Source organism: Lagenorhynchus albirostris, chromosome X (assembly GCF_949774975.1).
Source record: "Lagenorhynchus albirostris chromosome X, mLagAlb1.1, whole genome shotgun sequence".
Lineage (NCBI taxonomy): Eukaryota > Metazoa > Chordata > Mammalia > Artiodactyla > Delphinidae > Lagenorhynchus > Lagenorhynchus albirostris.
The window spans coordinates 96881231-96906507 of record NC_083116.1 but is presented as its reverse complement, the minus strand read 5'-3'; the positions used below and the strand labels follow the sequence as shown (position 1 = coordinate 96906507).

Here is a 25277-nt window from a genome sequence, read left to right as displayed (position 1 = left end):
GTTTGTTTTTTTGGTGAAAAAAAAAAAAGTTGCACGAATCTCACAGACATGCGGCCGCTACACACCTCCACCAAGTATCACGTAAGGCATTCTAAGCAGCGCTTTTAGGTATATCTGTTAAAACGTACAGTAACGGCAGAGAAATCAAGGCGATTGATAGGTAAATGTCATGCAGTCTTTTAGACATCCTTCGCAATAATTAAAACTTCCGTTATCAGCATTCGAGTGGAGTTCGCTTAAAATCTACAGAATAACTTAAAGTATCCACTTACGTCCCCTTACTGGACACATTTCAAACATTTAAATTATCATAAGCTTCATTAACCAAATCAGCCCGGTGTCCTGCCCTATCATACCCCCGGCCCCCTCCTCTTCACACATTAAAAAAAAAACCTGACAACTGGTCAGGCTCCTGAAATTCGGGTGGGGGGCTCACCTGCAATGCCCGCTGCTCCCGGCTGAGCTGACTGGAGTCTGCGTACAGTTCGGTAGTGACACACTTGAACCGGTCACCCACGTAACCAGCGGAGTTTGCGATTCTCTTTGCCAGCTTCGATGGCTTCGGTTTCAGAACTTTGCCATCGGTTGATTCTGCCTCGTCAGCTCCGTCTTTGGTATAGGTGGGGGTGACGTCCACACTCGGTGGGGCACTGCCCACGCAAAACGGTTTGGGATCCTCTTGGGTTTTCCCGAAAGTGACCGCAGAGCCGTCGCTCCCCAGGGTCGGCTCCAGGAATGAAGTCGAGACCGGCATCGCCAGGTTCTCCTTGTTGGTTCCCGCCGGAACATTCTCCTTGCTTAAGCCGAAGACTGGCTGGCCCGGAGCCTGTTTGAAAGCATAGGCTTCGTGGAAGTCACTGATGCGCCCCAACTCCTCTCTCAGGGCAATGAAATCCCGGTGTGGCTGCAGGGCCGGGTCAGGCGGGGGTTTGGTGGGCTCGGCACTCTGGCCGACACTCTCAGCTGTGAAGCCGGGTTTGGACGCGTTAGCGTCGGTTTTCGCGTCTGGCTCTTCCCGGAGGAGGTCTACATAGACGAGCTTGTCACTCTTGACTACGGTCTTCCCTTGATTCCAGCTGGGGCTGGGCTTTAGGTTCTTGTCCGCGGGGACTTCTGGATGTAACTTGGTGTTGCCAGCCTCCAGCATCTCAGAAAACCGGTTCCGGAGGCTTGGGTCCTCGTAGCGGGTCCTTTCGTGGGACCGGGACCTCCTCTCCGGTTTCTCCTCTTTAGTGATCTCGATGGGCGTGTGAGGTATCAACATGGGATGCACCATGCCCAACCCCAGCGCGTCCTGGTAGGTCACGAACTCTGGCCTGCCCGTGGGTAGCCCATAGGGCAGTCCCGGCTTCGGGGCGAGGTGCCCAGGAAACAGACTGCCGTTGGGCAACAACACCGGGTGAGGGTAGACAGGGCCTTTGCCGTGTAAGGAGAGGGGGCTTATGGCAATGCCCTCGGGCGCTGGGTAAGGCAGGTAACTCCTGGGGTAGGGGATGGGTGGGGACCTGAACGCCTCGTTTGGTGAGAGAAATATTGAGCTCGGCGGGAGGCCGTTCTCGTTCGCTTTGAAGCTCGTCTCTGGGTTGCTGACTTTGGCGCCCTTGCTGCCGGTGCCGCCGCTGTGCTTGGCAGGTGTGGTCGGGGGCTGGCCCACGTGCTGGATGACGGATGGCGTGGTATCCACGGAGCTCCTGCTGGTCTTGCTGCCCTCGGCGGTGGCATTCGGGGCCGGCGACGCAGAGGCCGGGCGGCCGGCGCTCGACACCGACCCCGAAACGTTAGTGACCACGGCGTCGGCGGCGCCCATGCGGGGACACGAAGAACTGCGCTGCTGCGGGATGGCCCAGTCCAAGGCCTTGTTTTTCAGCGGCAGGCCTTTGCCATTGTTCTCTTCGTTAGGACTTGGCCCGGGCACCACCCAGGACGAGGGAGCCGTGCTAATGATCTCAGATCTATAGATAGCACAGCCGTTTCCTGGAGGAGATAGAGTTTCTTTCGGAATCTCACTTCCGGAGAGCACGAGGCCGCTCCCAGCTCTGCTGTGAACCAGGACCGTGGGAGCCATCTTCTTCATGTGGTCGGCTTTGGAAGCATCTACATCCACCACTTTAGAGGACAAGTCTAGTGGCTTATCGGTGACGTCTTTGGTAACCGTCTGCTTCTCCAAGAGAGGAGGTGAGCTGCCATCTTTTCTGTCCTGACCTGCCGCTTTGCGGGTGTGCCCGGGAGCTGGCTGGGTGCTTTCGGCTCCTTCTGGGGCCTTAGGATACTTGCTGCTGCAGAGCCTGGCCGCGGGGAACTCGCTGCTGACCGTCATGTATGGCTTGGACAGGGTGACCGAGGGCGACGTGGAGATCCTGGCATAGTGCTTATGGAACTCGGAGTAGGTGTCCGCAGCGGGCTGGGAGGGGAGGTGGACGCGGGGTGAAGGCCGAGGCGAGGGGGGCAACAGGAGAGCCGTGTCCCCCGGCAGGCCGCTGGTGACCGCCTTGGCAGATGGCACCCTAGGCTGCTTACTGTTCTGGATGTGGGGATACGAGTGGGAATCGACTGGGTTCCCAGGACTGACGCCCATCTTCCAGGGCAGGCTTTTGTCTGCGCAGTGGACCAGAGGCGGGATGGCTGGTGAGGCCGAAGGCGTCGAGAGTCTCATGGGCGAGGCCAGGGACGACGGGATGTGGGGACTGACGTAGTGAGGTGGCGGCAGGTAGAGAAATCGCTCCCCGTTGGTACAGACCGGAGAATACAGCGGCTGGGCCAGGCTGTAGGACTGCTGAGGTAGCAAGGCCTTGTACATGTTCAGGGAATACTTATTTGGCGAGTCGAGGAAAGGGTAGATGGCTGGCGTGGCCCCCTCCATGTAAGGATTGACCCAGGGCAGCCGCAGGTAACTAGCACCATTGATGTTTAGCGGGCTCTGTTTGTCGCTAGCAGGTCTGTCCAAGCCCAGTGTTTCTGCCGTGGGGACAGCACTTTTTTGTATTCCGGGTGGCGTTTTGTATATAGCACTGAAGCCATTTGGGGGCTTTCCGGAGACAGCGGAGGCCTCCACCGTCTCGGGTGTATTCGGTTTGAACTGCATCTCTGGGTTTCTTTCGGAAGAAAACCCCAGACCACCTATGGTTGTGGCAGCCTCCCGCCCTTTCTCTGAGCCCAGTCCACACAAGCTAGAATAGACGATGTTTCCGGGGACACGCAGCCCTTCCCGGATCAGGCCGGTGCGGTCCATGCTCAGCGCTGCCAGGCCATCGATCCGATGGGCCGTGGTCGCGTCCACCTTCGCAGAAGAAGAACATGGGTATTACCGAGGACACGCCTTCAAAGCAGCCCATCCCAAAGAGAAACCGCGGACTAGCTCAATAGGACATCAGCCTCAACATCTGAGCCGAAAGGGTTTAAAAATAAAGGATTCACAAGGTCTCTGGCCCCCTCCCCGCTTATCCAGAACCCTCCTCTGCCTGCCGTCTCACTTTTGTCCAACTAGTATCCTGAAAGCACGTAAAACGTTGGTCCCTTTAGACTTGAGGCCCCTGCATTAACTCAGTCATCTATTCACTCTGGAAGATCCACCTTCTCAGCAGAAATTCTTTGCTGCAACTGAGGTGATACCAACTCCACTGCTCTCAGAACCACCCTCGTGGGGTACAGAACTCGGACTCACCCTCCCCAGGCCCTGTCAGGTTGGGGCGGGGCGATGTTCCCTGTGTTTTTCCCCCGGATGTAGTGAGGCATTATTTAACATAACAAAAAACAATCTTCAGGGGGACAGTAAGGAATGAAAGACTTGAGCTGTCTCGTTTCTAAATCAATAAAGAGGCCATGGGTCAAACTGTAGTTGTGTCTTTTGACTTCCTCTCCCTGGGATCTGAAGACAGCTCTGTTTCATATTTTACTGGGAAGGTAAACCCTAAGGGTCTACTTGGAGGCTACAAATTTATCCAGCTGGGAGCACTGACGTGGCACGTAGCTTATCGAAGAAAAGGCGGCACGTATCCCACCAGTCGCCAGGGGACGAGGACATAAATGGCGAGCACAGCCAAGAAATGGAGCCAGGAAGAAATCAGGTGAGGCTTCGTCCTGCGGCCTAGGCTTGCTTTCTACTCAAACCCTGCCCTGAAACACCCCGCCCCGCCCCCAAAAGGCCCTTTAATGGTATGCAAATGAATGCACGATTGATTTACAGATCACCGATACTCAGCACATCAACAGAAGCCATGAATCTCTTACCACGTTGTGATTCAAGGGATTTTCTTCCCTTAGTTCCAGTCTGGCCTTTGAAGCGTCACCATCGTTTACAGGAATTTTCCTATTTAGAAGGACACACCAACTTCATGAAAGCATTCCTCACTTAATCCATCTTTCATAGATTGCCCCAGAATAGACCAGTTTCTAATAACTCCGTTTTTCCAACTGCCCTTAAAAAAAAAAAAAAAAAACCTCCCCAATGGCCCATATTGAAAGTTGTCCCCGAATGGTGATCCAACAGGACTGGGAAAAACAACGGAAAGGCAGGGCAACAGGGATGTGAAATCACAAATGCGTCCTCGAGTTGGGTAAGGCAGAAATTCTGCACAACCACGTCACCCTCACAATTTTTTCTCTAGAGAGGCCGGGCAGGGCAGTCCAGGCTCTGCTGTCCTAGCAGACCCTTGTAAGCTCTACCTGAGGACAGGCATGAGGTAATACAACGTCCAAAGCCAAAGTGGGGACCTCAAGGCTGGAGTTACCCTCACGGGTAACTTCTGTGTTACCCGTGAGGACAGGCTTTCAAAAACTTTTCCCCAAACAAAGTTAGGTACCATGTCCTACGAAACTGGTTTCCATGGTGATAATGAAGCCATATTTGACTGCCTCTATCAAAATGATGGGGGATACACACTAATATTCTACAAATGTCAGCTGCTCCAGGGGAAGCCGCACATCTGTGCCAGGCTGCTGCGGCTGCCCTGGAACTTGTTATCAGAGAACATCGGTAAAGAAAGTGCTTGGTGCCGACTTCCAAATCCCCAGGATAAAATCACTGACAAGCGGCAGAGAAAAGTTTCATCATTACCCGGAAGAGCAGCTTCAATTATCTACTGCTTAGCTGCCTCTACCCCGCACTCCAAAATTACTGATTAGGAAGCATAACAGAGCTGTCGGGTGACTGAAACCAGGAGCCAATGGCCTCGCTGAACAGGCGGCAGAGGACGCAGAGAAACCCTGGGCTTCAATGATGTGAAGGGTGGCTATCGCCCCATTTATTACTGAGCAAACTATTTGTTTTAAAAGCACATCGAATGCCGATCCACCTGGGCCCACACTCCTGACATTTAGAGTTAAAGCAGCATATAGACTGGGATTAATTCTCCTTCATAAATATGAAATAATAAATTAAGGACGAAAGTGCACTGAAAGGCCGCTTTAGGGGCTAATCTCTTAAAGGGCGGCAATGCTTCGCTGAACCAGGTTGCCTGTTAAAACTGTAAATCAAGGGCCGCCAGCTAGGCAGGAGATCTCCCCCCAACCCCCTACCCCCTACCCCCTTTGGGCCCACTCTGGCTGTGAGGACGTGAAGGGGGGGCTCTGCTCAGGAGCCCTGGGGAAGGACCCACGCTCTCCCCGGGCCTCAGCCGGACACGCGCATTTACCTGTCGTCGCTGATCCCACACATGCGGACCCTCTCGCTGTTCATCCAGCTGTGAACGTTCCCATACAGGGGGGTTGCTGAAAGCATGTCGTCTTCTTGGATGGCAGCTTTTCTTCAAGCGTCTAGTCTGTTTAAAACAAAAAGAATCCCAGAAGGTTGAATAAAAAAGGAGCCAAAGAGGGAACAAGAGAAACCCTCCTTCTAGGCACTCCATACAGAACGCACTTGGGAAGGCAGACCCTGCTCCATGTTCTACAGACGGCCAGGAGCAAAGGAACACGCCTGAGCCGGAGGTTCAAGGAGGGAGCTGGAACTTCCCTGGCAGGAGGCGCTGGGGATGCAGAGAGGGTTCCAGAGCCACAGGCCACACACCATTCAAGGTACAGCACATGTCACCCTTAACCTGCCCTTCTCCCTTCCCCTTTCCCAGCCTTTCGGAGAACACACTTGGATTGAAAGCAGACGGTGCCTGATTCCGGGGAGCCCCACATTGATTCTTCTTGCGGCTGAAAGGATTGGGGACGGGGGTGGGGTGTGGGATAAAAGGCACAACGGTCCGGTGTGGCGGCCCAAACGACGACTCACTTCTACGGCTGCGGTGAGTGTGACTTACAGATGGAGGGTTAAAAAGAGTCAGTGGGCTGGCGAGCCACCCCACCCGGGACCTAGATTAGATTAAGCCCCAAACCTGGGTGGTTTGGCCTGGGAGCTGCAGAGGGAGGCAGCGGAGTAATTCGACGACGCCTGCTCGCTGGGGACCAGCAATCAGTAGCGAGTGCAGAAATCGTAGCAGCCCAGGCTGCCGGGCTGGGGCTGGGGCTGCAAGTTTCCGGCCCGCGGGGAGCAAGCAGAAGCCACCCGTTAACCGTCTACCGGGAGGAGGGGGGAGGCTGCCGAGGCAGAGGGGAGAGCCCCGCCCCCTCCTTAACTTCCCGGCCCACCAGCCCCACCCACATCACATTCTAGTTTGCTGCATGAGTGAAGGGTCAGGACAAGCTGCATTTTATTAACAGGATTATCACGGCGCGTGATTTATCCTCGTGCAGGATTTTAATTGCTCTTTGGAGGTTGAGCCGTTTCTTTTGACTGCGCTTCAGCCCCATATCCTGCTGTTAAATGCTGGGTTAATAAGTAGGGGAGCCTTTAATGCCTGGGACCGATGGCCCTAGGCAATTCCCCTGCTCGCAGACTCCCTTGTCCGGGGCGGGGTGGCGGGGGAGGGGAGGGCCCCCCCAGCCACGGCCTCTTTACACAGGGCCCAAACCTGAGTGTGAAATCACTGGTGTGCAGCTCATGGGGGGAACTTTTCTTTCTCCTCCCTCACACACCCACCCACACAGTTTCCGAAAGCCCAAATGTTCCCTAAGTCGACACATTTCCTTTGTTAGCAGGAAAAAATATGCAAATGCTTGCTTTTACACTTTAGCACACGGAGCTGACTGCCAGGTCTGTTGGGTGGGAGCCACCGAGGACTGGGGACTCTTTTTCCGAGAGTGACTAGGGGTGGGGGTCAGGGAGCACCTGGGAGACCTGAATCCCAAAGCCAGCCAGGCTATCCCTCTGCATTTCTTTGTCCTAACACAGGCTTTTGTCCACCAGCATCCCCCCGTCGGCGGCCCCTATACAGAAGAGAACACCGTCTCAAGAGTCACACGGCCCGTAGTTAGAACTCAACAATGAAGCTTGAGGAGAGGCAGAGATCTCCCAGTTGTGTCCGGCCTGGTGGGATTCTAGAGAAGCTGTTTCTTTAGGAAGCATCCCTTACTTTAGACAGACTGGGGCACTTCCAGTGGCTGGCCACGGTGCCCCGAAAAGGTGGACTCAGATGGACTTGGGCATCAAGGAAGGTTCTGTGGGGGGCTCACGGGCTGTTCTTCCGTGTTTCGAACATACACATCAAGTTGGGGGCAGGCCACCACTAGTGCAGGGCCGACGAGAAGGCACATTCAACAAAGTGTCCCCTCGCTAACCCCTGCCGCCCCTTCTAACGAAAGGAAGACCAAAAGGAAGATGTCCAGGGAAGCCTCATCTAAAAGGTGGAGGAGCAACATTCCTCGGTGCAAGTGTCCTGGCCATGGCTGCAGCGGGAGGACCACACCGTGCCACCCCCTGGCTGGGTGTCACGATGAAATTTGGACATTATACCAGAAGCCAAAGGGTCACTCCATCAAACCCTTAAGAAAAGGATGAGGGAAGAAGCGTGTGTGCCCTCGAAGCCCCAATCTTCTGGTGCTTACACAAGACTTACACAAGCTGCCTCTTACATGTCTCCTTTAGTTGTCACCTTGGGACGAGGACCTCTGAGCACCTGACTGAGGAAACAGAAAGGCCGCTGCCACAAGCATCCTTTTGAGTCCTCTCCCCTCCCCTCAAAAAGGGCCAGGAGCCCCCTTCCCTTGAAAGGGCTTTTCTTTAGAAAGGGCGGCCTGGACTTAGCATGAGAGGGGAATGCAGTTTAGAGACACCTGGGACCACGGGGTGCTTTCAGAGTCTCTCCCCGCCCTTCCAGGTCTTGTCTGGTGGGGTTTTCAATATTAACGCCGCACAGATAAATAACACCCAGTGTCAGGATGAAGTGTTCTTACGTGCACAGGGTCAGATGGAGGGTTGAGGCCCCGAGCGTGGTCCGGTGTCATGGGAGTGGGGGCGGGGCGGGGGGCTGGCCGTGAAGAAACAAGAGGAGGAGGGGTAAGGCTCAGTATTGGATCCTGCTGGCTACACCTACACACACACACACACACACACACACACACACACACACACACACACAATCTTTAGCTGCCCCATGAACTTTTTGTGAACTGTTTAAAAGTGGAGGTCTGTTGAACAAACAGCGGCGCCACTGCCAGCCATAATTTCATTGCAACGAGCTAAAGACTTTTAACTCTTCAGGTTCCGGGCCAAAGATGGACCTGGGTGGAAAGGGCCAAGGAGCCGGGGCCCTGCCTGGCGTGAGGCCCTTCTCCAGAGTGACGGCCCGAATCCTGGGCAGGAACACCCTCATCCTGGGCAAAGGCCATACTGCTTACACCCCACCATCACTGACGAACGGGCCCACCCCCCATCTCTCTGGGATGCAGAACTAACTAAGGGGATCTTGGGCACAAGGGACACAGAGACGGGGTCAGAGACACAGCCATGCTCACCCCACTCCTCTTCTAGAAGCGGCTATTGAAACAGTTGGGGGGTCTTTCTTACTTTCTTCTTTTTTTTTAATCTCCAAGGAAAAGTTCTTCAAAAGGGACTTCCCTGACCCTTGGCCGTGGGTCATGGTGCAGGGGGGCAAATGACGTGATTCAGATGACAGAGCGGGCGCTTTGCTGCTGTATATAAGAGGCTCATCTGCCCTTATTTCTCAACGACCCCCCCCCTTTTCTTCCACAGGTGGGTGATGCTTCTGGAAGTGCCAAGATGTGTGAAGTCAGTCATGAAAAAGCACTTTACAAGCACCAACCTGTTTCCAGTGGGAGCTGCTAAGCTACACCTTGGCTCTGGGTTTTAACCCTTTTTCCCAGCAGTGGAGAGAAGGGGGCAAGGATGTGGGATAGGGATGAAGAGGGAAGGTGGCCAAGAGAAGGGGTCAGCCGGGGAGACGGAGGAGCGTCTGGTTTCTGAAGAACAGACCAGGAATTGTGGTGGCTGCCCGCTGAACACCCGGTTCTGGGAGAGACCCGGCTTGCAAAACGCAGACTCGCAGCGTGGTCTCCGGCTTTCGGTCTGGCCCTAAGGGCAAGCACAGGAGAGCTCGAGTCTCCCTCGACAGACCTGGGCAGTCATCTGGTCCAGGAGCCAAGAGTTATGATTAGCATCAGAGCTTGGCCTGGACACTGGGGAGAAGAGCCTGATTGGCGGAAAGAGGTCAGAGGGACCAAGATTAGGAGCTGTCACCCCAACCTCGGCATCCCTGAGTGAGGGCACCTTGGCCCTCTGTGAAAAGACACGAGGGGGGCACACGGGTCCCCAGCTGCACCCACCACCGTTCTGCCGATCCCTGCCATGAAGACACCATTATGGAACGAGGAAAAGGAGAGAACGTTTGTTTTGTTTTTTTCTTTAAAGGCGACTTCCCTTGGCAGGCAACAAACAGGTTGCAAAGGAAGGAGCAGTGGCCGTGAGAGGCTGGCGTGAGTGCAGGGAGGCAGCACCAGGCCACTCCTGGCACCTCTCCTTTCTCTCCACCCCAGCTCCTCCTGGCATCGGGCCACTTTCCACTGCCTCCGCCCTTGAGGCGCTGATGGATTGGTTCAAGTCTGCACAGCACGCTTGTCAAGTGACAGCGACGGAATGGGAAGCAGCGTCACCAAACCATCCCAACTCCACTCCAATACTAACGGTGCCCCTTCCTAGGGCCTCGCTCTCTAGGCACCCCTTGCCGCATCAGGCACTTTTCCAGTCAGTGACCAAGAAGACCTGGACAGGTTTTGGGGAGCTTCCGGCTCAGAAGGCCGGGCAGACGGCAGGGCTCCCAGCCAGCATGCCATGTGCCACGGTCCTCCGTAGGCTGGGGACCTCCTCGGGGAAGGGGTGTCCCTCACTGCATGGGCATGGCTGGTTCTCTGTGGAGGACGCGCGCGCACGCGCGCGCGCAGTCACCACAGCCTCCCAGCTCCCACTCTCATCCACGGCGTGTCTCTGGGCAGGTGGCCGGACCTCTTCAACTTTGGCCCCCTCATCTGTAAATATTTGGCACCGTGTTTTCCAGAGGATTAAACTGCACTATGGACTTGAGTTCTGCCTGGCAATAGCTGGTGCAGGCCACATCTAACCCATTAAACAGCATCTAACTCTACTAAACATACTATGTAACAAACCAACCCCAGAACGGCTACATAGTTTCTTTGCGGCAGAGGGAAGGCTGAGGCAGGGACACAGAGGGGGCCCGGGAGGGGTGACCTTCTGCAGAGTGTGTGGCTTTCATGGAAGCCCAAAGCTCATGGCGCGGGAGCCCTTCCTGGGACTGCTCCAAGCGCAGACTGAGTCACACACAGGCGCTTCTCTATTGGCGTCAAGGAAGGGAGGGATGAAGAAGTTCCTATTTTAGGACTGGGGGCCGCGAGGAGGTGGGAGATGAGAAAAAGCGGTCCAGGGTGTGCAGCGTTGGGGCAAGTCCTCCTGGGATGTTTTCCCCAGTATGTGTAGCAGTGGAGAGAGGGGAACCCCAAGGATGCCCCCAGGTCGGAGGGAGGGTCGCAGGCTTCCTGGGGTGTGGCTGAAGGAGGTCGCCGACTGGGTCCTGCGGCCGGGCGTGAGTGCTGGGGGGGGAGTGGGGGGTGGGAGGAGTGATCCAGCCTGCCCAGGCGCTGTCTCTTGGCACACTCCAAGTCATGGCTGTCGCCGCCTCCAGAGGCGTCCCCACTCACGACCCAAGTTTTGCATTAGTAACAGAGCTGCGGAGCAGGAGTGGGGGTGTGACGGGGTGGGGGCCGGGAAACTCACGCGGCCGGCCCTGACCTTTCGAGCAACCAGAACCTTCCCGGCCTCCTCCCAGGGCGCCAGAATAGAGCAGCGAGCCACTCGGGTCAGTCGGGAGTGAACTTGGCCCGCAGCGGCGGCGGCGGCTGCGAGTGGGGGAGGGGCGCCCCCTCCCCCGCCTCAGCCCCGAGCGCGATCGGTCGGCAACAAAGGGATTTTCTCTCCCACCACACACACCCGCGCTGCCGCAGGCTCCTCGCCCCTCCTCCGCCAGGTCCCAGCGCGGGGCCGCCCCCCCACACGCACCCCCCGCCCGACCTTCCAGGACCCCCGGCTCTCTCGGCCAGCTCCCGACCCCAGCTCACCCCGCCCTTGCGCTCCTCTGGGCTCCCCCTTCCCAGGCGCCTGCCGCTGAATCTCTGACAAAAAGCAACTTTGGGTGGGCGCACGGAGAACCCAGGATGTGCGGCGGCGCGCCCCAGGGGAGTGGGCACTGACTGGAGACCGCTCCGGGCCATCGTCCTGCGCTCCCTTCGGCCAGTCTGGAGTGTTCTCTCCGTGGACGCCTCCCCCACCTTCCCCGATTGAAAGATGCAAGCCAGGTGTAGCCAACTGTAAAAGGGGGCTCGGGGGCTTGGGGAGGGGGGCACCAGCAAGGATCGACCGGGAGAGCCGCTGCCAAACCGGGGCTGCCCGCCACACACCCCCTTTCCCAAAAACAGAGCCGTGTCGTCCCCCATCCCACCTCCCCGTCAGCTCTCGGACCAACCTCAGACACTTCCCCTTCCCCACCCCCCACCCCCCACCCCCGACGCCAGGCCTCGGCTTTTTGTTCCTTTCACTTTCTTTCACGGTTGTGCCACACACAACCACGTGTGTATGCAAGAGGGGGCCCCATTTGGAAGCTGGTGTCCCTCGACAGGAGGCAGCAGCCCAGGACAGGAAACCTAGGTTGAATGCAATGAATCAACCTTACTCCTCTCCTCCCCGCCAACACACCCCCTCGGGTCTGGTCCCTACAGGCTGGGTTCCCGCTTGGAGTCTACACAGCCTGGAGGCAAACCCAGAATGAACGATCCATAGACCACAACTCTAGAGGGGGTGTCACTGCACTGCAGCCTCCATCAGGGCTTTGGAGAAATAAAGTGAACTCACTGCAAACTCCTCCCCCCACAAGGAACAAGCTATACCATAAAGCTATTAACGACAGCTATCATTAGTACACACAGGAAGCACAAAGGAACTTTTTACGAATAAAAGATGCGTAAAACACAGGGTCCTGTGATCTGCACCCGGCTTCCCTGCTGATTGTGTGCAGACTGGGAGTCCTTGGAAGGCTGGGGATGAGGGTCAGGGGAGGACAGGGGCTCCCACTTTCTTTACAAGGAACAATAGGAACCCCACGTCTGTTCATCTTGGAACCCGGAACACCCCAAACAAAGCTGTGGGAAAACTGCGGTAGACGTGGGGGCCCGTGAATTTTTCTAGCCGTTCAGAGCTTAATTACTCCTCCTTGATCCGTGGGACCAGACACGACACCGCCAAGGTTAAAATGCCCCAAACAGCGCCGAGCAGATGTGAGCGAGCTGGCAGACGCGCAAATGAGGCCTGCCTCGGAGCACGATAACAAGTGACTAATACATTGCATATCGTTGAAAGAAAATTATTTTTCTCTAATTTGCATTTGCTTGGGGGGAAAAAAAAGCCAACCAGAGTCCCTCTTCACAAGCACGAGTCTAATCCTGGAAATACAGCCCGGCTGCTTTAAGAGAGCTGGAAGGAGGGAAAGACTGCCAGTGTTTTGGCGTTGCAGGCTTGTTTATCTTTCCGCCTTTCCTCCAAGGCGAAACTCGTTTTGCAAGCAACATTCCTACAGAAAATGGCACACGTCATAAAAAGAGACCAATTTATAGAACTGGCAGCGAAGTTCATGTATCATTCCAGAAGCATCTCCCAGCTCCCCACTAGGGAACCCAACTAGATGTAGAAGTCCACATTATAACTCAGAGAGTAGATCTGGGGGCAGGGGTGGGGGGGGAGGTGGACCCATAATTTGCAGATATCCTGCAAGCTGTACACTCAGGGGCCAAAGTCACACAGAAGGGCAGAATATAGAATTAAGTCAGCTCTAAGTGATCCTCCGAAGCCCGGGGGCCAGGGCTGCGAAGCCTACAACCTTGAGATTGGGGGGAGTGGTTTTTACAGCCAGCTTGCCCCAGGACAGCCCAGGGGCAGGCCCATCTTCCGGACCATCCAGAGCCCGCCAGCTTGGACCGGCCCAGCGGGCTATTGCTGCCACCCACCAACTGTTCTCCCTCCCACCCTGGCGCCTCCCCACAGTGCCTGGCAGAGGACCAGGAACTCAGAGAAGGCCGGGCTGTGGGCATCTAGTTGATTAAGTCACAGAGTGGGTGGCGCTGTGGGCAGACCTCAAGACAGCACCGTTGGTCCTGCAGCTGAAAGGCAAGTGCACTCTTAAAAACCGGGAAGGCAGAGGGCGGTGGGTAATCAAAAGCCGACTTGCACACCTCCCCACCCCCATTCACCCCCCTTCGGGTCCTGAACCTACACACTTGTGTTTCCAATCCAGGAAACAGGGCCGAGGGCATAGAACACAGCGGCCGCCTGTCTCTTGAACTTGTCTGAATAACAGGGCCATTTCAGAGGAAGAACAACGGCCTTCAGAGCCTCTGCAATTTCCAGAAAGCCTTCAGTTAATAATACATTCTTTCCAACAGGCTTGCTTTAGGGCGGAAAGTTATTTTCCCAAATCTTAACAACCCGGTCACAAGCCGCGGAGGCCCCAGGTCAACAGATCCCGGCCAAACCCCTCCAGAGAGTTGACACTCGTGACCCCGCAGGCCTTCTCCTGCCACCTCTGCCTAACAAGTTCCCTAAACCACAACACACCAACCAGCGCGCACGTCCACCACGATCCCAGGAGCCAGAAAGATGCGTGTCGCGGGGTGCGGGGGGGGGGCGGGTGCCGCCGCCGCCGCCGCCGCGGGCTGTCTCGCAGCGCATCCGAGGGCTCCCGGGCCAGCAAGGGGCGGCCACCTCTGCAGCTCTCCGCGGGCCTGCATAGTGCGCGCTTTGTGTGAGCGCCGAGGAGGCACAGCGCTGCTCGTGCACCAACAGCTGTCACATTATTTGCACTCGCTGTAAACAGCCTTCACATTCCCCCCTTACCACATAGTTAAAGCCAGACTAACAATCCACAGTTAGAGATCAAACCAACAACAGCAGCATTGTGTCTGCCTTCGCACCAAGCCCAGCAGCTGGCAGGTTTCTCCGGAACAAGAGACCCCCCTCCCCCCACCCCTCCAGGCTCCAGCCAAGGCTAGCCGAGGCAGCAATGCGTGTGTCGCTGCCGATTGTCAAGGCAAGAGAACACAGCCATTTCGCGCAGAGTTCTGTGGGGTTCATCAGCTCTCTCCCAGAGTTTCCTCCTCCCAGGCCCCCTCCCCCATTTCCTCAGCTGGGAATAAAGCTTGTTCAGCCTCCCAGGGTCAGTTTCTCTGCTCAGCAAAGCGTGGGTCCCGGCCAGGCCTGGGGTCCTGCAGCCCTCTCTACCGTGTCCCAGAGGCTAGGCAGCTCGGCACTTTCTGCAGCCCAAAGCCTCACGTGCTTCGGAAAACCGTCCAACTCCCTGAATCCTTCCTGGTCGCCCCACTGATCAAAATGTCTCCTTTATGATTTTTGGTTAAGTCGAACATTTCCATAATCGTCATTATTAGCACAAATTACACGCCTAATCGGTCCTTAAATAGATTTTAATTAAATAATCATACAAGGCTCATTTTATGACTTAAGAAAGGCATTAGTTTTCGTTATAAACTTTCCACCAGGATATAGAATAATGATAGCAGACAAATACTTATTCTTTGAAAAGCACCAATAACTGATAGGCAGAGTATTGGAAAAGTAGACCCTGCTTCACACCTTCTGGAATCGAAGTGGAGACTAGACAGACCACATCTGCACAACTTCCCTCCGGAGAAGGGAGAGGGGATTTCTTCCTCCAAAGCATTACTTTTGTCTTCTCTTTGGGGCCAGGAGAAAGGAACCCCAAATGTTCCTTTTCCATGCCCATCTGAAGAGATTTCTCCAGCTTAGAAGTCTCTTCTAGAGACCACTCCTCGCCACCCCCATCTGTTTTTCACCCCTCAGTCTGCTGAGAGCCGAGGTGGAAAGCAGGCAGGCTGTGCTTGTTAAATGCTGTGTAAAATGCTGTTAATAAAATAATAAATACAAAGGATGGAGGCTGCTGGTTCCATGGGTGTTTTGACTGGAAATGCCTTGGCACTTGTCATGTGTTTATGGGAGGGCAGACAACTCTAGGATTTACATAGTTTGGACATTTCTGTACTTCATTTATTCTTTCCTAAATGACGTAGGCCTAGAGCTATTTCAAGTTTGCATTTGTACAGAACTGTTAAATGCCTAAGAGTTTCTCCAATTAAACCAAGTTTTAAATCAGACCCAAGGCTGGAACGTACTCTCGGCCTCGCCCCACTCCACCCCTCTGCCTCTGTGGCTGGAGAAAACAAACAGACACTCAACAACAATCCCCTGTCCTTGCTCTCCCCACCTTCACCACCAACCCCCGGGGGGGGCACCTAGGGCAAAGGTTAAGGTGTCTTCAGATTACAGGCAAGGCCCTGGCTACACACACTGGAAAGCACTGCAGTTGGGCGCATCCTGGGCACACTCGAACCTCTAAAATAGTGAGCTAAGATGGGGGGAAAACTGCTGGCCTGGTAAAACCCACTGTTCACAAAACAATGTCAGCAAAGGCTGGAAGGCATTCTTTAGAGAGGTACCAGGGACTCATGCCTACTGAAGCTCTTTCAGCACAAAGGCTTTTAGGGGAAGAAGGGAAAAGGGGGGTGGGGGGGAGAGAAAGGGAGGGCTCCTGTTTCAGAGCAGGCATCCCCAGAGAGTCAAGAACCAAGTGTAGCTTCAATCAAACGCTGACTTCCCCTCTGGGAGTCTAGTAGGAAACCTGATCACAGTAGCTTACTACCGGCCTGGATCCACACAGGTCTGGTTTTCTTCTCATGCTAGTAATTTTTTAAAATACATATCGATATAAAAGAAGCAATCCCTGACAGACTTTATTGAAAACCACACTGAGACCTCATAACATCCGGACTTAATCCCTATCAAACAAACCACAGCACCTCTGGCCTCTGCAGCGGGCCAGACCCTTTCACCTCATCCCACCAGGTCTCTCCCCTCCAGCCGCTGCTGTTCCCTCCCCCCGAAAGAATGACGGGAGGACTTGCCAAAGAGCACCTAGATACCGGTTCTGGAATCAATTCCTAACCATATAAATGATCCCACTTAGGGGGAGGAAAAAAAAATCCCAGCCTTTTCATATGGAATCCTTTAAAGCCCAGAATGCAAATAACTGTAACAAAGGGAAAGAGGAGCCCACAGAGGCAGACCTGGAGGAACAGCCTCAGGAATACCCTTGGAGGGGAGCTTAACCTGCAGGTTGGTCCCCAGACACTGGCCTACGCAGGTCTTGTTGGGGGGGGGGCATCTCAGGGGCAGCAGGGAACAGAGAAGCAACTATAGGAATCTGGCCAGTCATTCAAAGCAATTACTAATCCTCGGGGCCTACTATGTGCCAAGTATTCTTTGATCCTAAAGGTGGATAATTATTCCCAGTCCTACAAATGAAGAAACTTACTGAGGCTCGGAGGCCATAAATAACCTGCCCCCAAGGTCACACAGCTAGTAAAAATGGGCCACGGTCAAACTCAGTCCTGGAGTTGCGGAGAGGAGCCAATGATTGGTCAAACTGTGCCATCCGGAATCCCCAAGAAGTTTGGGAGGCTCCCTTAGCCCTTGGACTCCAATACACAGCAAAAGGATAGCACTGAACACCTATGAAATTCGGTCCACAAGGAGCCTGGACCCTAGTTTCTCCTACACCCAGAAATCTCTTGGTCCATGTGAAGTCTTTCGAAATCTCTGCCAACGTCCTACCCAATCTCCCTAGACTGGAACACCCTGGTGTGAGGCCAGGGATCCCCAAAAGGCTCCACTTTCCCCTCCTCCAGGAGCCCAGAACAAGCAGTGGGAGGTGGGTGCTACTCTTAGGTCTCTGTAAAAAGTGCTGACACCTGGAACTAGAACAAGGCTTGCCACACTAGTTTTGCCACATAAAGCAATAAATCAAATTATCTAGACAGAGCAAAAGCCCTTTGGAAAGAGTGCCTACATGTACCTTTCCTAGGACTTTAATGAACAACCCAGGGACCAAAGTGGACTGGGGAGGCAACTGAGGGGGAAGCGGCTTGCAAGATGCTAGACACCCTCCTGGACTCCTGGGGGTCCCCACAAAAAGCCAAGTCCCAAGACAAGCCGGAGGTTGGGGTGATCTCTCCTCTCCCCAACTTCTCATCCCAGCAGCGCAGGGTCAGCGCTCAACATCTCCTCCCCACCCCATCCTCAATTTCCTGGTCTGCCCCGGGCTTTCAGAAGCTTCGGGAACTATCCACACCCGATGCCACAGACGCCACAGGCTCCACGACCGAGGGCCGTCTCCAGCTCAGCTCGGTGGGAAGGGGAACGGGCAGGAGCGCCGGACACTCGGCCGCCCCTGCGGCTTCCCGGCCCCGGGCGGGTGGCTCCTCCAGCGGCCGAGGCTCCGGATGTGTGAAATGGCTCCAGGAGCGCCTGGGGCAGGCCAGGGCCTCCGCAGCGGGAGGGACCGAGGCGATGGCGGAGCCGGGTCCTCACCCCTCGAGCCAGCCAAACACGCCCCGGCCAGTGGCTCGCAGCCAGTGGCTTTCTCTCTTTTTTAAACTTTCCGGCCTTGGCGATCACCGCCGATTGGGACAGGATTTCCAGCCCCCGCCTTCCCTCCTCCACCCCCTCCGTGCAGGCCCTTCCAACCTCCAGGGAGGTGACCCCCGCCCCCGGGCACCGTGAGTCCCTGGCCCCGGCAGACCCTCCCCGCCCCCGCCACTTGGGCCACCTGGAGCGAGCCGCTTCCCAAAGCGATCGGCGTCCGGCCGAGTCTGGGACTGCTGCTGCGTCCGGGGAGGAACTCCCGCAGCCTGCAAAGGTCCAGGCCTGCCCGGCATGCAGAGCCGCCCCCTGCTCTTGCTTTCTCCGAAAGACCTGACGCGGGGGACGGAGGGGCGGGGGGAGTTTAAGGCCTGTCTTTTAAAAAAAAATTTAACTCTTCAGATGCAAGAATTTGGGTGCCCTTGGCACGGTTATGAGCGCTCGGGTAGAACAATAGAAATGGGGGGTGCCGGAAATGGTGCAGGAAGACCCCTATAACCCTATAAACCTCTCCTCCCCCCAGCACTTACTATTAGCATTAAAAGATCCCAGTGCCCTCAATGCAATAGTGCCTGTTTATAACTTTTTCCTGCTGGGTCCCCGTACCCTAAACAAGCCCCCTCCTCACGTTTTGAAATCACCAGGGCAAAGACCGCTCCCAAATCTGTGACCTCCCGGAGCTCTTGGGCCTCTCACCTGCTCTGCCCCGGCACCCTGACCTGACTCACCCTCTTCCCCCCAGTAGTTCCTCTGGGTTTGCACCTAGACAATAAATTTAGTTTAATTTAGCTTCCGGTCTTTAATTTTAGCAGGTCTCCTTTTTGCATGCAAATCAATAGGCAATTACCATCTAAAAGCTCGCCCAGCCCCGGGTCAATGTAAATTGATCATTGTCCGCCTTCCACAAAATAACACCGGGAGTCTGTGATGCATAATGAGATTATACTGGAAACTGTCTTTTAGATCAAATTATATTTTATGCTGTCAGGATCTTCTCCTAGCGGACTTCCCCGCTAGTCTAATCACGGGGCGCCGGAGCCCATGGGTGCCGAGGGGCGATGGCTGACCGGGGAGACATGGTTCTAAGAAATAACAAAGTGCGGGGACGCCCCCCCCCCGCCGCCATTTCCAACACCCTCGACTAGGGGCAGGCGGAAATGAGCCTGCGCTGGGAAAGGGGGCCTTCTACAGAAACGTTGCGGGGGAAAAGCTCGTTGGTTAATTCCCATCCAACAGAAAGTCAGCTATCCCTTCCGGAAGAACACATGGGGGGCAACCAGCGAAAGCCGTCGGGCCGGGCTGGAGGTTGGGAGACGTCCCCGGCCAAGTGCTCGGGGCACAGGCGGCTCGGCTGCCACGGGGGTGGCCTGAGAAGACCTTCCACTCCTGCCCCGGCTGCTTCTCAAGCCAGCGCCACCATCTAGGCCCCGGCAGCGCAGCCAACCTTGCAAACAGACGGAATCCTGCCGGCCGTACACTCGGGCGAAGCAGCCCGGTCGGGCCAGGCCGGCTTCGGCCTCCCCTCCCCTGACTGGGCGAGGCCCCTCCAGGCCCGAACCGTGTGAGCCGAGGGCTGGAGGCCTCCAGCCAGGAGAAGGTCCTCCCGCCCTTGCGCGGCCCCCGGGGCACGGGTGTGACCCTGGAGCTTAACAAAGGGCCTTCTGAGCTCCTTTCGGCCTCGGGCTGGCGGGGGAGGGGTGGGGCCAGCGGGGAGGGGAGCGGTACGGCGGCCCAAGTGGACCCGTGAGGCCCCCCGCCCCGCCGGGCTGGGTCTGCCGGGCCCGCCGCCCTCGAGGAAACCACCGAGGTGGCATTGCTGGGGCCGCCGGGCACTCCCGAGGACCGTCCTGGGGTTCGGGCGGCTCGGAGGCCGGCGAGCCTCCTGCCCAGCCCCGCGGCCCGGCTGTCGTGCCCGACCCAGCGCGGACTCCACCCGAGTGCGGTCTTCCCAATAAAAGCTGGAATTCCCGGCTGGGCTCAGACAAAGAGGGACCGCGGCAAATCGACGCCGCGGGCAAACCAAACCCAAACCGAGTTTACGCGCGCGTCTGGGGTCACAGAGGCGCCTGCTAATCCTCCCTACGCTGGCCGTCCCCGCACGGTCTCCTCAAGGGGGAAAAAAAAAAGGGAAAGAAAGCATACCTCCCCTTGATTCCGCCCAGAGGCCGAGCTTCGCACTTCTTTCGGTTCAGTCTCTATCAGTTCACTAGGCCCCGCGCCACCTTAGCAAACAGGACTTAGAGGAGCGCAACATCCCTTGCTCCCGACCCAGAATGCAAAGCTACTCCTCTTTTTCCTCCACCATCCATCCTCTCAGGGTCAAGAACTCAGAAATCTTTCAGAAATCCTCCTACCTGCTCAAGTCTCTTCCCCACTCTAGATGGGAAGAAACTGTAACAAGAAGCAATCTTAGTAACCAAGGGCCACCCACCCTTAGCTAGGCACCGTTGCCCTCAGTTTCTCTCTAGCCAAAGACACATTATTTCCCAGTGAATGAGTGTGCGAATGTGGTTGTGTGGCCCACACTTCCGTGCCCAGCTCTGTCTCACTGGGCAGGAAAATCTTCATCAGGCATTGAGGAGTTTTTGTCATTCAGCCTGTGTATCTAAGCATGGATGTATGCATGTGAATGCTTTTTGTGTTTCCAAGTGACCCTCTTCACACCTTTAAATGGGCTTTTGTCTCTGGAACGAACTTACAGAAATTCTGCTCCAGTTTCCAGCTCAACAAAGTCTGGGATTTTCTCCTAGAATCTCGCTCTAGGTCTCAGTATTTGCATACCCATGTTTACATTCCTCGCGGCCAGTTCTTTATCTCTTCTGTATCTCTTGTTCCATGTGGGCACCAGAGCCCAAGTGTCTTGATTTGTCTCAGCACATGTCATTCAGGCGCACATCTTAATCTGTGCATTCCTGTCTAACACGTACACCTCCCCACGACTTACATTCTTGCTTTGCCTATATAATGTGGCTCGTTCCCAGACCAATATGGGTTTGCAGTTTAACGTAAGTAGAGGATCCCCTAAGACTACAAACCCTAAAAGGAAGAGGAGGGGGAAGGAGAGAGGAGTGTGACTAATGATTCATTTCTCTATAGGGTAACCCACCCACCAATTTCTACCTCAGGGAAAGAACGAGACCAATGCCTGCAGAGTTGTATTACATTTTTAGACCAATTCAATGCTGACCCCATGTATGTGTATACAAATGATCGATCTTGTACACATCACTATCCCACTCTTGTTTGGAGGCTGCCTCCCTGCACATATCTTATTTGAACTCTCCACAAGTTCATGGTTAGAACTGTTTTTATTTACATAGACAGCTCAAGGACCCCTTTGCTCTCTCCGATGCATACCTGTACACACTGGCCAGGCATTTCAGGCTTGGGTCTTTGGTCGGCAGCACTCTCGGTCAGAGGCCCCACTGACTAAAGCTCTGAGCAGACCTTCACATACTGGGCCGCTGGGAACATTAAGGTCTAACCTCTGCATCTCCCCAACTCAGTTCCTTAAGTGAGGGTGCCCACTGTGTGTGTTCACACCTCCCCCATTGAGAAGTATCGGGTCAAATTAGATCACCTAGCAACTGCGTTTGGTTCGTCGAAGAATCGAGCCCAACGTACCAGGATGTGAGATTGCATACACAGAAGAGAAAGGAAAACCCTAAGCCCAGACTCCCGCCTCCTCTCCCCAGGGGGCTACTTTGCCTCCAGGAATTTCTACTACACTCCCCACCCCCACTCTCCCTATCGTCTTTAAAGGGTTAAGAGAAACCCTCGCAGCCTTCCCTCCACCCTGGTCGCTGGGCCCGAAGGCTCGCTCGCTCACGGGAGTCTGCCGCCGCCTCCGCGGCCCGCCCCCCCCTTCCCGTCCTTCAGCCGGGAGGGAGCCTGCATGCCTGTCTAGACCGATCTATCACAGGCACACCAACAACACCCGCGAGAGCGCGGAGACCCTACCCAGGTCCCCCTGCCCGCACGGTTCCCGGCGGACAGAACCCTGGAGCGTGACCGCGCCTGCAGGGTCTGGGTGGGAGCCTACGGGCTCGGGCTGCCCCGAGCGCACAGCGGGTCCGCCCCGGCCCCGGCCCCCAGCGCTCCCGCCAGCCCGGCTGCCGGGGCACAGTCACAGCTCTGCGCGCTGGGCAGTCCTATTTTTATCTTGTCTAATCCCAAACTGGGCGGGGAGCACAGGCGTCGTGCTTAGAGAACAAGAGATAGGCGAGGGAGGCGGGGAGGAGCAGCCAGGCAGCGACGCGAGCGGGAGCGAGTTAAAGACACAGTCGAGGCGACCGAGAGCAGGAAGAAAGAGCGGGCTGCGCGGGCCTCGAGGCGCCGCACGCAACGCGCCGCCCGGCGAAGTTACACTCGCCTCCCGGTCGCCCCTCGCCGCCCGTCCCTCCCCACTTCCCAGCGGCGCTCTCCGCAGCCCGGGCCGCGGGGCCCCGGCCTGTGTGGGAGGCAGAGGCCCGGCCGGCCCTGCAAAGGGCTGGAGAGAATCGCTAATGAGCTGTGCGGCCCATTGATCCGGAGAACACTTCCTAATTAACTCTCAGTCACCTACTGGTGACAGCGCCTCAAAGGACAGCGCTGGGGCCGTCCGAGCCCCAACCCCGACCTGCCCGCGGAGCGCCTGGCGCCCGAACCCCGCGCGCCCCCCCTCACTACCCCAGGCAATCCCGGTGAGTGGCGGCGTAAACCCGCACACTAAAGGCCAGCCTCGGATTAAACCTGGACGGCATATTAATCAACGCCATCTCCCCCCTTCCTCCACGCGGTGAAATCATGCCCAAAATAAACACGGGAACCAACACTGCAAAGCCCAGACCAGATAACAGGTCGGGGGTGGAGTGGGAAGGGTCGAGAAGCAAACGTATTTTCCAAGTGTCCACGTACAGGAGTCTCGGAGGCCGACAATTAAAATGCCTTCCACACAAGCAATTCTGTTGGCCAAACCGAATCCAACACCTCGTAAGGATTGATTTCGGCCCGCGGTGTCCGTTTCCAGTGCCACAGGAAGTGTCAGATGGCTAGAAATACCCAAGTCTGTCTGCGTTCACCACCCACCACCTTCTGGGGTGGGCCATTTCCTCCTCGTTTTTATTCCCAAGTCATTTTAAGGGTTTTTCTCCAGAGACTACCCCTAGAATCAAATACCACTACCCCTCCTCCGGCCTTCTCTCAAAAAAGAAAAAAACAAAAAAAACAGCTAAAACCCTAAGCTGTCTACTCTAGACACAGGAGGCTGTACGAATACCTATTTGAAGCGCGCTGGTTTCTTTTTTTAAGGTTTGTTTTTAAATACACATAACCCTCCCCCCTCCTTCGCTCTTCCATCCCCCCAACCCTTTAGACGCCGGCGGCGCGCGCCCTCGCGCGCGGGCACTCACAGCCTCTAGCTGGAGATCGCGGACTTTCTGGAAAAGGTTCATTAACTGCAAATTAAGCCTCGCCCCGGCCTCGGCCTACACGCGGCCAGGCTCAGCCGTCTCAGGGACCCGGGGACGTGCCCACTCGAAAGTGCAGGCGGCGGGAAGCCCGCCGGGACCACGCTTGCCTCGAGCCGCCCTACTCCGCACACGGCGCCCCGGGGCTTGCTTGGTAAACAGCAGGAGCACGTCGCCGCCGCCCCGAGCCCCCTAGTTGGCGGAGGCTCTGCAGCGCAGCCGCCCGCCTGCTCCGAGCGCGGGCCCCGCGGCGCGGCGGCGCCTCGCCCTCCCCGCCTCGGCCGAGGATCGCGCCCGGGTGCGCAAGTTCCTCTTCGCCCTCAGCCTCTGCGCCGCACGCCCTCCGAGTGGGACCAACTTCCTCCGGCCGCAGACTCGCACACGCCCTACAGGGCTTTCCACCAGACTCCTCTCTGCCCAGAGGAGGACCCAGGTCTCGCCTCCCCGCCCGCCGCCGCCCCCGCACGATCTACCCCCACTCCTGGGGTCTCACAACTTAAAACCAACCCCAAGACGTCGCGGGGAGGGTGGGGGTGGACCAGGGTGGCAGATTAAAATTTTAAAAGAACATTTACAAAACAAAGCGTCTGACCTGACTGGCTGGCGGGCGGGCGGGCCGAGTCGGAACCCCTCGCTCTGCTCGATTTCCTAGTATTTTTTTTTAATCCACGTGATTCACGCTTTAGAGCAAGCCAAAAAAAAAAAACAAAAAAACAAAAAACCGGGACTCCCCTCCCGAGTCGCGCGGCAGCGGCGGCAGGTCGAGCTCGGCTCGGCCCGGGGCGCCCGCCACACACACCCTCGCGCACGCACACGCCGTCGTTCCACGAGCAAGAACGAGCTGCCCCCGGAGAGGCGAGACGAGGCAGCAGCGGCTGGGGGTTTTTACAGTTCTTTCCCGAGTCGAAAAAGAAAGCAGACGGGAACCCGCCGCCCTCCCCTTCCTGCTAGCGAGCTAACGCCGAGCCGAGCTTCCCAGCTTCCAGCGCAGCTCACCCCCCCGCCCCCCCCCCGCCCGACTCGCGGCGCTCAGCGACGACCGCGCTCCCGCGCACACAGGCACATACTGCCTGCAAACTTCCACTCCGCGAACTCCCTGCTCTCCTCCCAGCCCCCAGGGGGGCGGCAGGCCCCCCCGCCGCGCCCCCCTCCCCGAAGCCCACGCCGGGCCGCTTAGGTTGGCTGCATTTTTAATAACTTACAGCTAGGAAATAAAAACGAAAGCGAGCAAGGCAGCCAAAGTGAAGCGCGAGGCACAAGCTTCGAGGGGTACGCGAGAGAGTCAGAAGAGCCACCCGCCGCTACTCTGGGCCCCGAGGGAGGGGGCCGACTGCAGCCCGCCGCACGCACGCTCGCCAGCCCGCGCGGCCTCCCCGGGGAAAGGTGGTCCGGGCACTGACCTGAAATCCCCGGCCGGGGAGTAAGCAGGGAGCCTGCGATCCGGCGCTTTGAAGTTTTCCCCGGAGCAGAGTCGAGGCGGCGAGGAGGAGCGACGGGAGGTGGGGTGGGTGGGGAGAGGTGTGCGGGGTTGGAGGAAAGTGGGGTGGCGACGTTGGCGATGGGAGAAGGGGCCGGGCCGGGGAAGCGCGGCGAACAGCAAAGTTTGCCGTCCCCCGCTGCCCGCAACCCGCTCGCGGCGCCGCGATCGCTCGCCTCCCTCGCCGTCTGCTGCCAGCCGGCTGCCCTCGGGGTCGGCCCCGCCGAGGGGTGGGCTCTGGGCCGGGTGGGGGCGGGGCAGGGCGGGGCGGGCTCAAAGCCTCCGGGCAGGTGGCGACAGCCCCGCGCGATCCTCCGGGCTCCGGCGGCTGGGCCGGGCTCGGCCGGGCTCAGCAGCTCTCGCGCCGCCGCTGCTGCCGCCCGCGCTCGGGCAGGAGCCCCAGCGCCATGTTGACGGTTCGCCGCGAGCGCCCGCTCGGGCTGGGTGTGTGAATGTGTGTGTGTGAGTGTGTTGGCCAAGTCTTCCCTGCGCGGCGACAGCGCGGCTT

At 56.9% G+C, this 25277-nt stretch overlaps 1 protein-coding gene across 6 annotated transcripts in view; it reads right to left on the bottom strand.

Moving 5' to 3' along the window:
* The window catches only part of BCOR (BCL6 corepressor), a 45824-nt gene extending 20874 nt beyond the window's left edge, over window positions 1-24950 (bottom strand). For 4 of the 6 annotated variants that reach the window (XM_060137494.1, XM_060137498.1, XM_060137496.1 and 1 more), the window contains exons 1-4: window positions 24693-24949; window positions 5631-5756; window positions 4228-4306; window positions 437-3277 (exon numbers count right to left, since the gene is read on the bottom strand). In XM_060137494.1, coding sequence (XP_059993477.1) covers window positions 437-3277; window positions 4228-4306; window positions 5631-5716 — 3006 coding nt within the window. In that variant the 5' untranslated portion in view covers window positions 5717-5756; window positions 24693-24949. Of the gene's footprint in view, window positions 1-436; window positions 3278-4227; window positions 4307-5630; window positions 5757-23884; window positions 23973-24692 lie in introns of those variants that run through there. The other 2 variants (XR_009538433.1, XM_060137495.1) reach the window with 2 other exon arrangements.
* Window positions 24951-25277: the final 327 nt, after the last annotated feature.